At 33.2% G+C, this 15,465-nt stretch overlaps 1 protein-coding gene across 5 annotated transcripts in view; it reads left to right on the top strand.

Moving 5' to 3' along the window:
• Window positions 1–15,465, top strand: part of CNOT6L (CCR4-NOT transcription complex subunit 6 like) — a 153,812-nt gene that overhangs the window by 90,346 nt on the left and 48,001 nt on the right. For all 5 annotated transcript variants that reach the window (XM_057502360.1, XM_057502361.1, XM_057502358.1 and 2 more), the window contains exons 6-8: window positions 7,164–7,232; window positions 10,431–10,588; window positions 12,448–12,602. In XM_057502360.1, the coding sequence (XP_057358343.1) occupies window positions 7,164–7,232; window positions 10,431–10,588; window positions 12,448–12,602 (382 nt within the window). The remainder of the gene's footprint in view (window positions 1–7,163; window positions 7,233–10,430; window positions 10,589–12,447; window positions 12,603–15,465) is intronic.

Here is a 15,465-nt window from a genome sequence, read left to right as displayed (position 1 = left end):
CCCTTGTTCTTTACTTTTTGATGTTCCAGTTCTTATTCTGTTATCATTTCCTTTCTGTTTACAGAGCTTCCTTTTGTCATTCTTCGACAGGTGGCTAGCAATACAGTCTCTTAGTTTTCCTTTGATAACTTTATTTCCCCCTGATTTCTGAAGGATAGTTTTGATGGATAAAGAATATGTAGTTGACAGTTCATTTCTTTTAGCACTTGAAAATACACCACTTCCTCTGGCCACCAACACATTATAGGTAATGTGTCATTTCTCTCTGCTGTTTATGAGATTCTTTGTTTGTCTTTAGTTTTCATCAGTTTATGATGTGTCTTGGTATGGATTTCTTTGGGTTTATTCTACTCAAAATTTGCTCATGTTGAATTTGTAAGTTAATGCTGTTTTCTAAATTTGGTTATTTTTCAGTTAATTTCTATTTGGTCCTTTTAAAAAGATTTTAACTTCTACTTCTTTGCTGGGGCATTTAATTTTTTCATTTGTTCCAAGAGAATTTGTTACTACTTGAAACAGCTTTATGATGCGGTTTTAAAATTTCTTTCAGAAAACCTCAACATTTGGATCATCTAGGTGTTGATTTATTTTGATAGTCTTTCCTCACTTAAGTTGTGGTTTTCCTAGTCTGTGGTATGTCTAGTGAATTTCATTTGTACCCTGGATAGTTTCAGTATTATGTTAAGAGACTCTGGTTCTTTTTAAAATCTCCATTTTGGTGTCAGTGCTCAGTTTAGGTTTAGCATGTGGGTTCTGTCAGCCCTTCCAGGCTTAGCTGATACCCCGGATACAGGCAAATCAGGCCCAGTGGTGACTATGGGATGGGTTGGCTCCTTGAGTTATGCTAGAGAGGTTGCCATTAGCAACACTGGATGACTGGTATCACTGAGTGTGTGTTTCCCACCTAGTCCCTGCTGCACTGCTCCTTTCCTGCTCCTTTGGTCAGAGAGGTCAGTCTTTCCGTGTTGCCCGCCCTGTCTGTTTCTGGTAGCACCAGGGCTATTTGCATGGCTGGCTAGCACTTAATGTGGCATATCTGGGAGACAAAAATGCAAGAATTATTGTTTAATCACATTTAAGATATGATACTAAGAGATATATTAAGATGTTACTAAGAGATATATTAAGATGTTAACTGCTACTACTTCTTTTCTGTCACAATAAGAACAGATTTAAATTTTGATCCTAATTCTAGCACTCTGTCTAGAACCATACATATTTTTCTGTTAAACAGTCTTTATTTATTTAATGATAGCCCATATGACTCTGTACTCCTATACTTTGTCATATCGTTGCAATTGCAGTTTTCCTTTGATAACTTTATTTCCCCTTGTAGTGCTGACCCCTGTGTGTTTGAAAAGCCACATAAAACTTCTGGTTTTCCAAAAACTTAATTATTAATAGGCTACTATTGAGCAGAAGCCTTACCGAGAACATAAACAGTTAATTAACACATATTTTGTGTTGTTATATATATGTGTGTGTGTGTATGTGTTTACCTTCAAGTAAGGTAGAGAATATTTCAAAGTGTGGCAGTTCTCAAAAAAATTTTCCAATACTTACTGAAAAAAATCTACATTTAAGTGAACCTTTGGACTTCAAACCTGTGTTTTTTAGGGGTCAATTGTATTATTCTCCTTGTAAAAAATGTTATGACAAGAATTTCCTTTTACCACTTCCTTTAATTACAGTCCCCTCCATGTAAGTTTAAGTTGAGTGTATATTCTTGTAGATATTTCTAAAGATTTTAATTTGCAGAAATCATACTAGTAGAAATTTTATGGTATATTACTTTTTATGTGTGTTTTTAGAAGTATTTCCTAATAAAATATACCACATTTTATCATTAATTATTTTCTACTTTATTTTTTCATTCAGCACTATTTCTTGTATATCTCTCCACTTCAGCACACACATCTGTCCTTTTTCTTTTTAGCTGTACCATTGACTTCCATACAGGGATATTAGCCATTTATCATTGTAAATGCTATTATAAACAATGGTGTAAGGAATATCTATTTCAAAGCTGCTTTACACTGATCCCAGGAAATAGAATTATTGAGTCACAAGGGCATGGAAGTTGTAAAAGATCATCCAACTTGTCCTTCCAGATAGCTGTACCAGTTTATGTTCCTACCAGTCTTATATGCAAGTAATTACTATCACCAAACATGGATATTATATATTTTTGTCATCCTGGATAAAAGCATGCTATCTCCTCATCTTTTTTTTTCCCTGTTGACTAGTGAGGTAGTGTCTTTTCCTATGCTTTTGGCTCTTTGGATATCATTGGTGACTACTATGCATTTTATTTACACTGATATATTGTGAAGTATTAGTTAAAATATGATAGTTAAGATTTGTGAGGCAATTAAACATCAACCTCAGTAAATTCAAAAAGATTGAAATTGTACCAGTCAACTTCTTAGATCAAAAAGGTATAAAACTAGAAATAAATTAGACAAGAAAACAAAAAGGCTCAGAAACACATGTAGGCTTAATAACATGCTCCTAAATAATGAATGGATCAATGACAAAATTAAAACAGACCTCAAGCAATATATGGAGACACATGAAAACAACAGCACAATGCCCCAACTTCTGTGGGATGCAGCAAAGGCAGTTCTCAAGAGGAAAGTATATAGCAATCCAGGCCTATTTAAAGAAGGAAGAACAATCGCAAATGAATAGTCTGAATTCACAATTATTGAAACTGGAGAAAGAAGAACAAATGAGGCCCAAAGTCAGCAGAAGGAGGGATATAATAAAGATCAGAGAAGAAATAAATAAAATTGAGAAGAACAAAACAATAGAAGAAATTAATGAAACCAAGAGCTGGTTCTTTGAGAAAATAAACAAAATAGATAACCCCTTAGCCAGTCTTTTATTAAGAAAAAAAAAGGATCTACACACATAAACAGAATCAGAAATGAGAAAGGAAAAATCATGACGAACACCACAGAAATACAAAGAATTATTAGAGAATACTATGAAAATCTATATGCTGACAAACTGGATGACCTAGAAGAAATGGACAACTTTCTAGAAAAATACAACCTTCCAAGACTGACACAGGAAGAAGCAGAGAATCTAAACAGACCGATTACCAGCAATGATATTGAATCAGTAATCAAAAAACTACCCAAGGACAAAACTCCTGGGACAAGATGGATTCACCACTGAATTTTACCAGACATTTAAAGAAGACATAATACCCATTCTCCTGAAAGTTTTCCAAAAAAACAGAAGAAGAGGGAATACTGCGAAACTCATTCGGTGAAGCCAACATCACACTAGTACTAAAACCAGGCAAAGACCCTGCAAAATAAGAAAACTATGGACCAATATCCCTCATGAACATAGATGCAAAAATACTCAACAAAATATTAGCAAACCGAATTAAAAAATACATCAAGTGGATCATACACCATGATCAAGTGGGATTCATTCCAGGGATGCAAGGATGGTACAACATTCGAAAATCCATCAACATCATCCAACACATCAACAAAACCACATGATCATTTCCATAGAAGCTGAAAAAGCATTTGACAAAATTCAACATCCATTCATGATAAAAATTCTCAACAAAATGGGTATACAGGGCAAGTACCTCAACATAGTAAAGGCCATATATGAAAAACCCACAGCAAACATCATACTTAACAGTGAGAAGCTGAAAGCATTTCCTCTAAGATTGGGAACAAGACAAGGATGCCCACTCTCCTTGCTTTTATTCAACATAGTACTGGAGGTCTTAGCCACAGCAATCAGACAACACAAAGAAATAAAAGGCATCCAGATAGGTAAGGAAGAAGTTAAATTGTCACTGTTTGCAGATGACATGATATTGTACATAACAAACCCTAAAGACTCCACTCCAAAACTACTAGAACTAATATGTGAATTCAGCAAAGTTGCAGGATACAAAATTAATACACAGAAATCTGTTGCATTCCTACACACTAGTGATGAACTATCAGAAAGAGAAATCAGGAAAACAATTCCATTCACAGTTGCATCAAAAAGAATAAAATACCTAGGAATAAACCTAACCAAGGAAGTGAAAGACCTATACCTTGAAAACTACAAGCCACCCCTAAGAGAAATTAAAGAGGACACTAATAAATGGAAATTCCTCCCATGCTCTTGGGTATGGGGAATTAATATTGTCAAAATGGCCATCCTGCCTAAAGCAGTCTACAGATTCAATGCAATCCCTATCAAAATACCGACAATATTCTTCATTGAATATTCAATGCAATCCCTATCACATTACCAACAACATTCTTCAACGAACTGGAACAAATAGTTAAAAAATCCATATGGAAACATCAAAGACCCCGAATAGCCAAAGCAATCCTGAGAAAGAAGAATAAAGTGGGGGGGAATCTCACTCCCCAACTTCAAGCTCTACTACAAAGCCATAGTAATCAAGACAATTTGGTACTGGCACAAGAATAGACCCATAGACCAGGTGAGGATGTGGAGAAGAGAGAGTCCAGATATTAACGCAAGTGTATACGGTCAATTAATATATGGTAAAGGGGCCATGGATATACGATGGGAAAATAACAGCCTCTTCAACAAAGGGTGTTGGCAAAACTGGACAGCTACATGTGAGAGAATGAAACTGGATCACTGTCTAACTCCATACACAAAAGTAAACTCGATATGGATTAAGACTTGAATGTAAGTCATGAAAGCATAAAACTCTTAGAAGAAAATATAGGCAAAACTCTCTTGAATATAAACATGAGCAACTTCTTCATGAAATATCTCCACGGGCAAGGGAAAAAAAGCAAAAATGAACAAGTGGGAGTATATCAAACTAAAAAGCTTCTGTACAGCAAAGGACACCATCAGTAGAACAAAAAGGCATCCTACAGTGAGGGAGAATGTATTCATAAATGACATATCTGATAAGGGGTTAACATCCAAAATATACAAAGAGCTCATGCACCTCAACAAACAAAAAGCAAATAACCCAATTAAAAAATGGACAGAGGATCTGAACAGACACTTCTCCAAAGAAGAAATCCAGATGGCCAACAGGCACATGAAAAGATGCTCCACGTTGCTAATACTCATCAGAGAAATGCAAATTAAAACCACAATGAGATATCACCTCACACCAGTTAGGATGGCCACCATCCAAAAGACAAACAACAACAAATGTTGGCGAGGATGTGGAGAAAGCGGAACCCTCCTACACTGCTGGTGGGAATGTAAATTAGTTCAACCATTGTGGAAAGCAGTATGGAGGTTCCTCAAAATACTCAAAATAGAAATACCATTTGACCCAGGAATTGCACTCCTAGGAATTTACCCTAAGAATGCAGCAGCCCAGTTTGAAAAAGACAGATGCACCCCTATGTTCACTGTAGCACTATTTATTATAGCCAAGAAATGGAAGCAACCTAAGTGTCCATCAGTAGATGAATGGATAAAGAAGAGGTGGTACATATACACAATGGAATATTATTCAGCCATAAGAAGAAAACAGATCCTACCATTTGCAACAACATGGATGGAGCTAGAGGGTATTATGCTCAGTGAAATAAGCCAGGTGGAGAAAGAAGTATCAGATGATTTCGCTCATGTGTGGAGTATAAGAACAAAGCAAAAACTGCAGGAACAAAACAGCAGCAGAATCACAGAACCCAAGAATGGCCTAACAGTTACCAAAGGGAAAGTGACTAGGGAGGATGGTGGGAAGGGAGGGATAAGAGGGAAAAAGAGGCAGTACAATTAGCTCACGTAATGTAGGTGGGGGTGCATGGGGAAGGCAGTATAACACAGAGAAGACAAGGAGTGATTCTATAGTGTCTTACTACATTGATGGACGGTAACTGTAATGGGGTATGTGGTGGGGACTTGATAATGGGGGGAATCTAGTAACCACAATGTCCTTCATTTAAGTGTATATCAATGATACCAAAAGAAATTTTTTTAATGATAAAAATGAAAAAAAACATCAATCTCACCTTGGTTGTTTCATTCTGAGAATTTTCTCGATTTCTGAATTTTTAACCATTTTATCATGTCCATGCAAAGGACATGTAATAAGGATCCCAACAACTAGAAAGTTCCTTGTTCATGCTTCGTAGTGTTTATACATTGGGCTTTTCATTTTTTAGTCAGTTGCCGTTATTCTGGCATGGCATTCCTAGAACCCATGATCATTTTATAGGATTCAACATACTTGAACCAGCTGGATGGGTGGTTTGTCATGTATTGGTAACCCTCATTCCTTTTCTGGCTAGATATGGAATATGTAAAAACATGCTCATTCCACTTTGTAGAAAGTATGGACAACAAAAAGTCATCTTTTAGGTAGACTTTTAGGACACCAAAAGGGTTGGTAAAGTGACACTTTTTACAATCATGGGTACTTTGGTTGTAATTTCTGTCACTGGATTAAGACGGAGTATTTTTTGCTTTAAAGAAATTCATTTCTCAGTCACTAATGCCCAAGGAAAATCTACAATCTTGAAACAATTGTTCTATAATTACAATGTTTTTAAAAGGAAGAAGAAAAAAGGGGTAGATAATCTTAGTGAATTTTTGTTAATCTGATAGTTGAGTAGCATTTAGTTCTGTGGTATAGATAATCATATGCAATTAATGTTTAACCAGTGTCTTCATTTTTCTGTACTATTCTCTTGGTTTGCACGGACATGATAAAGAAAGATTTAAATTAGGAAATGAAAGCCCCATAGAGGATTCATTAATTTTTATTATACATTCATATGTTTTTATTTCCTATTTTAAAGATACTTCAGTATTTCAATTCATCATATTTGCATAGCTTTGATTTCCCAGTGGGGAATAAGGATGAGTCAACACAGTTTACATGTGTAATTAAGATATAAGGTCCTTCTTAAGCTTTTAAATAGGTACTTTTCATAAATACTGTGTAAGTAAAAATAACATTAATGAGTTTCCAAATGTCCTTTTCATATATTAGTTACATGTTTTCTGCATTGCTCTTTTTAAAAGTTCCTTCAGCTTCTAAATCTTCAGTGTATTTCAGCATCAGATTTTTAAGTCATTTTGTGGGTCATTATAGCTGAAGAGAAAACAGTTGATTTGACATTGGAAATTATACTATCTTAAAAACACATGAAATTAACTTAGATTTAAAATATTTGTTTTTCTAGTTCATCCAGAGCAGCTTCCTCCGAGGCCATGGATTACATTGAAAGAACGAGACCAAATTCTGCCATCAGGTAAATTCTTTTTCTTATTCTTCCTTGACTTTTTTCAGAAATAGTGAAATGCCATTTGGGCTTTGTGATTTAATAAACAAGACATAGTTTTATCTCCCCTTGGTAGATGAGAAAAATACAGAGAGATAGACTTTAAAAAATAAATCCACACTAAGTCTATGTACAAGGATTTTCTATCTTTCACAATGATGCAACTCTGGTTTTAATATACTCCTTGTAATACAGTCTTCCAAATAGCATCTTCACACAGGGTATTGGGTGATTTAAGGAAAATGAATAATATTGAGTTTTATTTTGAAAAATTTAAACTGCTCAAGTACTTCACCTTTCTTGAGCAGGTAGAATGATAACACTTGTGAAAGATTAATTTAGACTGACTCTATATTTGCTATATTGAAAATAAAATATGATATCAGGCCAGTGGTATAAAAATAGTACAGGGTGAGTATTTGAGTAATTTAAGGATATGGTTTAGTATTTCTAGAACTGCAGTAATGTAGAAATTATAAACTTTTATCTCTTTGTGGAGAGCAATAATGATTTGACATCATTTACAATGCTTCTTACTGCTTATTACACATTTTATGATAGGGAAATCTATTTAACATTATTATGGATTAGTACTATTTCTCCAAGTGCCTTCTTTTTAATCACAAGAGTAGTAGTTTTATGAGATCTAATTGCATTTTTAAATTAATAAATGAAAATATTACTGTTTTAATATGAAGATCAAACCAATCACTGAATACTAATAATTTTTAAAGGGATATAGTAATTTAATAACCATTAAAGGGTACATCACAGAATTTGTTGTATACTCTTTAAGTCCTTCTGTTTGGGAGTTTTTTTTTTTAAGTTAAAAACTAGGAGGATTCAGACAAAATGATTTGCTTTGTTACTGGGAAATACGGGAAAATAACATCTTCATGGTTCTGTTCACATTTTAATAACACTGAGAAATATTGGCATACACAGTGCATTTCTGTGTCTTCCAGTAATAATAATTGTAAAACTGTCACACTTTAGAACTATAGTATCAGCCTTATTCCAAAAGGCACTGTGTCAAGTGTTAGCATAAATAATAGTCCTCCTATTTGGGTACACATTGATCGTCTGAGTAAAAGGAGTGCCCAGGGTTTTCTACAGAGCCTTAAGTTTGGATTTATTTTACATTTAGCTTTCCCTAATGGTAACTAATTATTCCCTTTCGGATATTAAAAACACCATTTTCTAGTTCTTCAGAGTAATTCCTTTTTGATCACAAGTGAACATAATCTTGAAGAAAAACTTTCCTACTATTGCATACCTGCATTTCCGTTAAGAAAAGGAACAGCAGAAACAAATTTTTGTGAGTTGCTTAATTCTCAAAGTAATTCATTCTTGGGTTTTGCTTATTGAAAAACTTGTAAGAATTTTCCTTGGGATGTGTGGTACTTCCTTGAGTAGAATTGAAGTGCTAAAAAAAATATTGTTTGAAATACCCTTTACTTTTAGTATATACGGAGATGTGTATAATAACTAATGATGGTTACAGGGGATTTATAGCCACAAACTATAAAGATAATTTAACTATGTAAGAATCAACCCCAGATGGTAAAAAAGGTACCAGTGTACAAAATGGCTACCAGTCAGGTCTGCAGAGGCCCCTTGAACCAGCTTTCTCTTAATACCTTTCCCGTCATTGGAATCTGAACCAACTTCTATCACATGTTACTTTATTACTTAGATTCCACACCTTTTATTTAAAAATGTGATTCTCAATCATGTCTGTTCATGACAATTACCTGGAATACTTTTAAAAAATACAAATACCCAGTCCCTAGTATACTTGAACAACATTAGTTTAAACTGCATGTATTCACTTAACGTGGATTTTTTTCAATAAATATACAGTACCTTTAAATAAATAGGAACTTCTTCACATCTTTCATTTTGGATGTCTAGTGTTAATAATATGTATGACATCTACCGTGTTTTGCATTGTATAAGATGATATTGATGTGGGTACTGACCAATTGATTCATTTTGTAAACAGATGATGTAAATTTACAGTATGGATAAATACAATACACTACTATAAATGTATTTTCCTAATGATTTTCTTAATAATGTTTTCTTTTTGCTAACTTAAGAATTTTTGCACATAACTTATTGTAAGAATAAGAATCTATTGTAAGAATACAAAATATAAAACATAGACCATTAAAATATGTGTTAATGTGTTTGTTATTGGTAAGGCTTCCAGTCAACAGTAGGCTATTAGTAAAGTTTTTGGGGAGTCAGAAGTTGTACATGGATTTTTGACTGCATGGGGGGTCAGTGCCTGTATCCCATGTGGTGTTCAAAGGCCAGCTATAGTCCTGAGCAAGATCATGAATATTAGCAATTTTTTTAAAGCTCTACAGAGTGATTCTGATGGGCACCCATGATGGAGAATTAACTGATAAAAATCAGGACTCTGAAACTAATGTGTGTGTGCATGTGAATCACCTGGGATTTTGTTAAATTGTAGGCTTTGATTCAGTAGGTCTTTGTGGGAAAGGGATTCTGCAATTGTAAGTTCCTAGGTGATAACTGATGCTGTTGGTCCTTACAGCACACTTTTAAGTAACAAGGATACAAACTATGCTCCTTTCTGCTCACAGTCCTTTTACAGTTCAAGAGCATTTTGAAATGTGAGTGTAATTTCAGAAGTGAACCTTTGATTTGGCAAAAAGGATTCTCTTATAACTAACCTTTGTTAGTCTGTCTTCTGGGTTACAGCATTGAGAAGTCAGAGGCCCAAAAAACTATTAAAGTATATTTTTTGTTAAAAAAAAAAAGATTAATGAAATTACAGCTTTTTAATGAGAATAAAACTAAAAATTTTTTGTTCCATTTATACACAGAAGCTCTGCTCAATAAGTTATGTGCAAAAATTAGCATTCTGATTTAAAAATTGAATTTATTTATTAAATCTCTTAAAAATCTCAAATACAAACCATTAGTCTAATTCCAGTAAAAGAACGTTGGTGTGATGGACTCCAGTGAATTTTTAGTAGATACAGTTTAGTAGAATCTTGCCCAAGCATTTCACAGTTATGATATTTGGGGTATGTTTGTGTGCCATGTGTGCTTGTACAGGTACATGAAATTGCTTTAGAAAAAGTTGCCTAATATTCTCCCTTTTGTTTGTTGTCTTTTCCTCCCACTTTTTAGCATCATTCACAGTTATGTGTTACAATGTGTTATGTGATAAATACGCCACCCGGCAGCTATATGGCTATTGCCCATCCTGGGCATTAAACTGGGAATACAGGAAAAAGGGAATTATGGAAGAAATTGTTAACTGTGACGCAGATATCATTAGTCTTCAGGTAACACTATAGAAATTAAATTGTCTTAAAGATTAATTTTAAAATAGTAGATCTTACTTCTGGGAAAGATCCTGTCTTCAAATCAAAACTCGAAAGGAATTATTTACTCTTAAAAAAAGGATAATTTTAATAAGCACATAAGATATTTCCACAATGAAACTATTTTGCTAAGTATAGCCATCCACTTATATTCATTTACCATTTTCTTAAGGGAAAATAATCGCATTCATGTTAATAATTCATTTCATGAACAAATTGGTTTTGCTGAAAGAGAAAACTACAGAAGATTATGTCTCTCAAGTTTATAAACTTAATTTACAGTGGAACCTGTAAAAAAAAATTTGCCCTCCCACTATTGTTCCTTAATGAAAAACATTTGAATGTTTAAAAAGTAACACGTTTTTTTCCTTATTTTAAAATGCTTCTGAAATTCAGACTCTTCGGTTTTACCACACTTTGTTATAGTGAATTTAACTGAAGAAGTACCTTTCTATTGAAATGTGTTCTATTGCATCTTTTTTCTTAACAACTTTCAAAGCACATTAAATGTTTATAAAGGCGTTTTAAAATTTTAAGTGTTATAATTTCATGCTTTTCCAACATAGCCTGAAAAGAAAGTTGCGACTTTTTAAATCATTTTTTGTACTAGTATACTTTGATAATTTATTTTTATGTTGTCCATAATGGTTCATATGACTTCATGGGAAATACATAAGAAGTAAAAACCCTCAAAAAGAAAAATTTCTTTTGAACACTGAGAACTGACACAGAACTGGGGGGAGGGGAGGCAAACAAAATGAGACTTGGCTATAGTTACTTAACTGTTCTTTTTTGATTATTTGTAGTAATAACACCCTCATACTCTTCTAAATAAGGTTTGAAGAATTAAAACATAATTAAAAAATATTTTCCAACTAGAAAAGTAGTACTACAAAGTGTTCATTCTAGAGAAGCTGGAAATTTTGAAAAATTATAAAGAATGACCTAATCTTATATTCTAAAGATAGTTTGGCTGTCTACACATTTAAAAAATTTACTTACCTATTTATTTACAGGTACATTTTCAAAATAAATTTGAGATCACACTGTTGATATATTTTGTTGTTTATTGTACTTAATGCACTTTCTGTATTATTAAAATCCTTCAAAGCCAGTTAACTATATGAATATATATTAATTAATGTAACATTTTCCCTAATATTGGACATTTAGGCAGTTTATGCATTTTTACTCTTAGAAAATCATTTTGTTATGAGCATTGTCTTACATAAATCATTATCTTCACACTAGGTCATTTCATTTACACAGATTTAAAATTTTATGGGTCAAAGAGTAAAATAGTCTAATAATTACTAAGTCAACAGAGACCATTGGATGATTGGTATTCAGGTACCTAAAAATTCCTTGGAGTAGAATTTTTCATTGATAGATCTTAAGCTTCTCTTTGGTGTCATTTCTTTCCACCACAGTTGAGAAAGATAGTTTAAAATTTTCCTCTTTATATATAAAATTTACTATGTCCCTACTACTTAATCTATATAATATGACCAATTTTGCTTAATTACCCATTGTGAGGAAGTGAAGGATTGTGGGATGAGCTCTGAATTGGGAGCTAAGAGATTTGGGAACAACTAGCTAACTAGTGTGAACATGAGAAAATCCTGTGAGATTTCTGGTTCTTTCAGATTTAAAAAGCTGCCATTAACGATGGCAGCTGCAAGCAGTAAGGTAAAATAGATAATATTTGTTACGTGAAATATTTTAACTTAGTCACATCTTTCTCAATGCTGAATTGAACATTTTTATATCTTAATCAGAGTTTTCCTCTGTCATGTCTGATAACTTTTTTTTCATCTCAGGAAGTAGAAACAGAGCAATACTTCACTCTCTTTCTGCCAGCATTGAAGGAGCGTGGATATGATGGATTTTTTTCTCCAAAGTCACGTGCCAAAATCATGTCTGAGCAGGAGAGAAAGCATGTGGACGGTTGTGCAATATTCTTCAAAACAGAAAAGTGAGTTAAGGAAACAGCATAATAGTTTAAACTTATTTTTTTAATTGTCACATATTTGAGATTATCTTTCATTTAACCCTGTAATAATAAACAAAAAGCTAGAAAGCAAGTGCTATAAAAATTAAAACTGTTGGTAATGTTTTACTTCTTGTGTTATGTATTAGAAATAAGAGTGCTTACTTTATTATTCCTTATGCTTCTGTTGCCAAAAGACACTAAAAATATTTAAGAGATATATATATTTGAATATGGCATTATAATCACATTTCCAAATATGTTTTCATGAAGTAAAACATTAGTTCAGGTGCATGAAAAGAAAGTAGTACTTTTTAAGGGTAGAAGTAAATGATGACAATATAAGTTGGTCACAGGGACAGTACAGCATGGAGATTCTGTAACATCTTTATATGTTGATAGATAGTAAACTACACTAGAAGGGGTGAACATTTAATAATATGAGTAACTGTTGAACCACTGTGTTATACATATGAAGCCAATATAAGATTGTATATCAATGATACTTAAGTAAAAAAAGAAAAAAGTTGTATACCATCAAAAAAAAAAAGTGATCATAGCCTCTTCCTGTGATTTTTTTTTGATAGTTGGCCTTTTCCAGAATCATTTATCAACCTTTTTGTCTTTTTCAATTAACATTTCATGCATTTATTTAATCATTTATTCACTAAAAGTTTACTGAGCATTTTCTTTGTGACAAGTGCTGTGTTAGTCACAGTAGACACAGGGTTTCTAATCCCACCCAGAGCTCAAGTCTAGTAGGAAAAGGTAGTCGTTTCAGAAAATCACAGTATAATATCATATATATAAAATAGATAAAGGAAGGTAGAAGAGAGACCCAGAGTTTATGGAGGTGGAGATTTAAGGGAATGATGGAGAAAGGATAATGGAAAGGACATTATCAAAACATACAGAAAACATGACCTGTGTTTTTTCAGGGCTGTTAATGTTGTTGATTAAAGTACAAAGATGAGAACATTTTGAATCTGCTTATTAAAATGCATGAATGATTTTGTAGAAGTCTCTGTATTTTAATATTTTTGAGTTTAAAAATGGAAAACAGTACCTGTTCAGCCTGCTTAACTCAGAGGAAGTTATGAAAGTTCAATGAGGTAATAGATGGGTAGGTACTTTGTAAACCATTCAGTGACCTGGAACTATTTTTATTATCATCTTACTTCTCTGTTTCTGTAGTCCTTGATAATTTTAGTATTTCTGCACTACTGGGTTTTTATGTTGTGTGCTTTGGATTTTGGAATTGCATTGCCTGCTTGAGGGTGCAGAGCAGCAGCCTTCCACATGCTCAGAATGCTCTCTCTTTGAGTGTTGGCTGAGTAACTACATGGTTAGAAACAGATTCTTTTGGTTATGTTGAGGAAAAGAGGAAAGCATATTTTTGCCTTATAAAAGCTGCCGATTATAGAGTGGAAAATTTGAAGGAATCTGCAATAGAGGAATGAAATGTGTAAAGTCTGATAGAGGTTGAATTCCATGCTTAATGATTTGGATTTGATACATTGGTAGGGAATCATCTACTTACTGGATAAGCATATATATACTTGTGACTATTTTCCAGTATTTCCCTGTTTAATTCCTCGTATAACAAAGCCAGTTAAATGCTTTTATTGATACAGGCATATTACCATCATGACATGTTATTTTAAGTAAATGGATTAAGCGAATTTGAAAGATCCTTGACCCACTTCTTTTCATTTATTTGTATGTATTTTCCTGTCTTTTTTGTGAATTTTCAGTAGAGATAGTTTCAATGTGGTTAATAATTACTGCACAGCTCTGTGGTATTTGAGATCAGAAAATACTAAATTCTTCTAGTGGGTTGGTGATTTTTTAAAAAATGAATTTAGAATAACAATAGCTATTAATTTCATAGTGTTTACATGTCAAACCTTTTACCTGTACACATTATCTTATTTAATTTTTAAAGCAATCCTGAGAGGTGGAAATAGAGCAAATCCCTCCTAATAGATGAGGAAGGCACAGAGTCTGGCCTCTTAGTCAATGCTTTAATCACTGCAATAAACTGAATTTTTAGTCTCTTTGTTTGAGCTTCCGATATTATTTGTACCTTTTTATAAGGTTATCTCATTTGGGAAAATTGCCTTAAACTTGATATGTGTTACCTCTAAATTCATATATAAATTTCCTTTAAGTACCATGTGTGAAGTATCATAATTTAAAGAACCGTATTGATAACATTGAGACATCTAACATCTAGCTCTTTTCCCATTTACTATTGTTTATTTCTGAAGGAAGGTAATATAGAAAGTTTTTATCATTCCCATCATAGTTTTGAGAGGAAAATCTAAATTCACTGGAGATAGGTAAGATTTTGAACTACCAATTAGTTACCAGGAAAATTTAAGCAACTGAGTATTTGAAAACTAATGCTTGAATTATTAACAGTGCTGTGAATTTGTTAAAGGCATGAACACATAGGAAATAAGTAGGTGTGTCATTTGGTTTTCTTCTCTTCCTCAACTCTTGTTGCCTAACGTGGACTCAGCAGTAAGATGAAGACTTTGAATGTGTTGATTACATTCTGCCTCTTATGAACTATACCAAATACTTGTTATTAGCTAACTCTCCAAAGCCAAACCATTTGGAATTTAACACAAGGTACACTACCCTGTCTTAATTCTATTTTTTCCTCATATTGGAGAGAGAATACAGTGCAAAGAAAAGACAATTTTGAAGCCAGGTGGTTCTCCATTTATGTAGCTGTGCAATCTTGAATGAGTGTCTCATGCTTTCTGGGCTTATTTCCATATATATATAATTTATATATTGTGAGATAACTTCTTTTATAGTTAACAAAACTAACAAACTC

The sequence above is a fragment of the Manis pentadactyla genome, chromosome 5 (genome assembly GCF_030020395.1).
Source record: "Manis pentadactyla isolate mManPen7 chromosome 5, mManPen7.hap1, whole genome shotgun sequence".
Classification (NCBI taxonomy): domain Eukaryota; kingdom Metazoa; phylum Chordata; class Mammalia; order Pholidota; family Manidae; genus Manis; species Manis pentadactyla.
The sequence above is the reverse complement of the archived record's forward strand: the minus strand, read 5'-3'. Positions and strand labels throughout refer to the sequence as shown.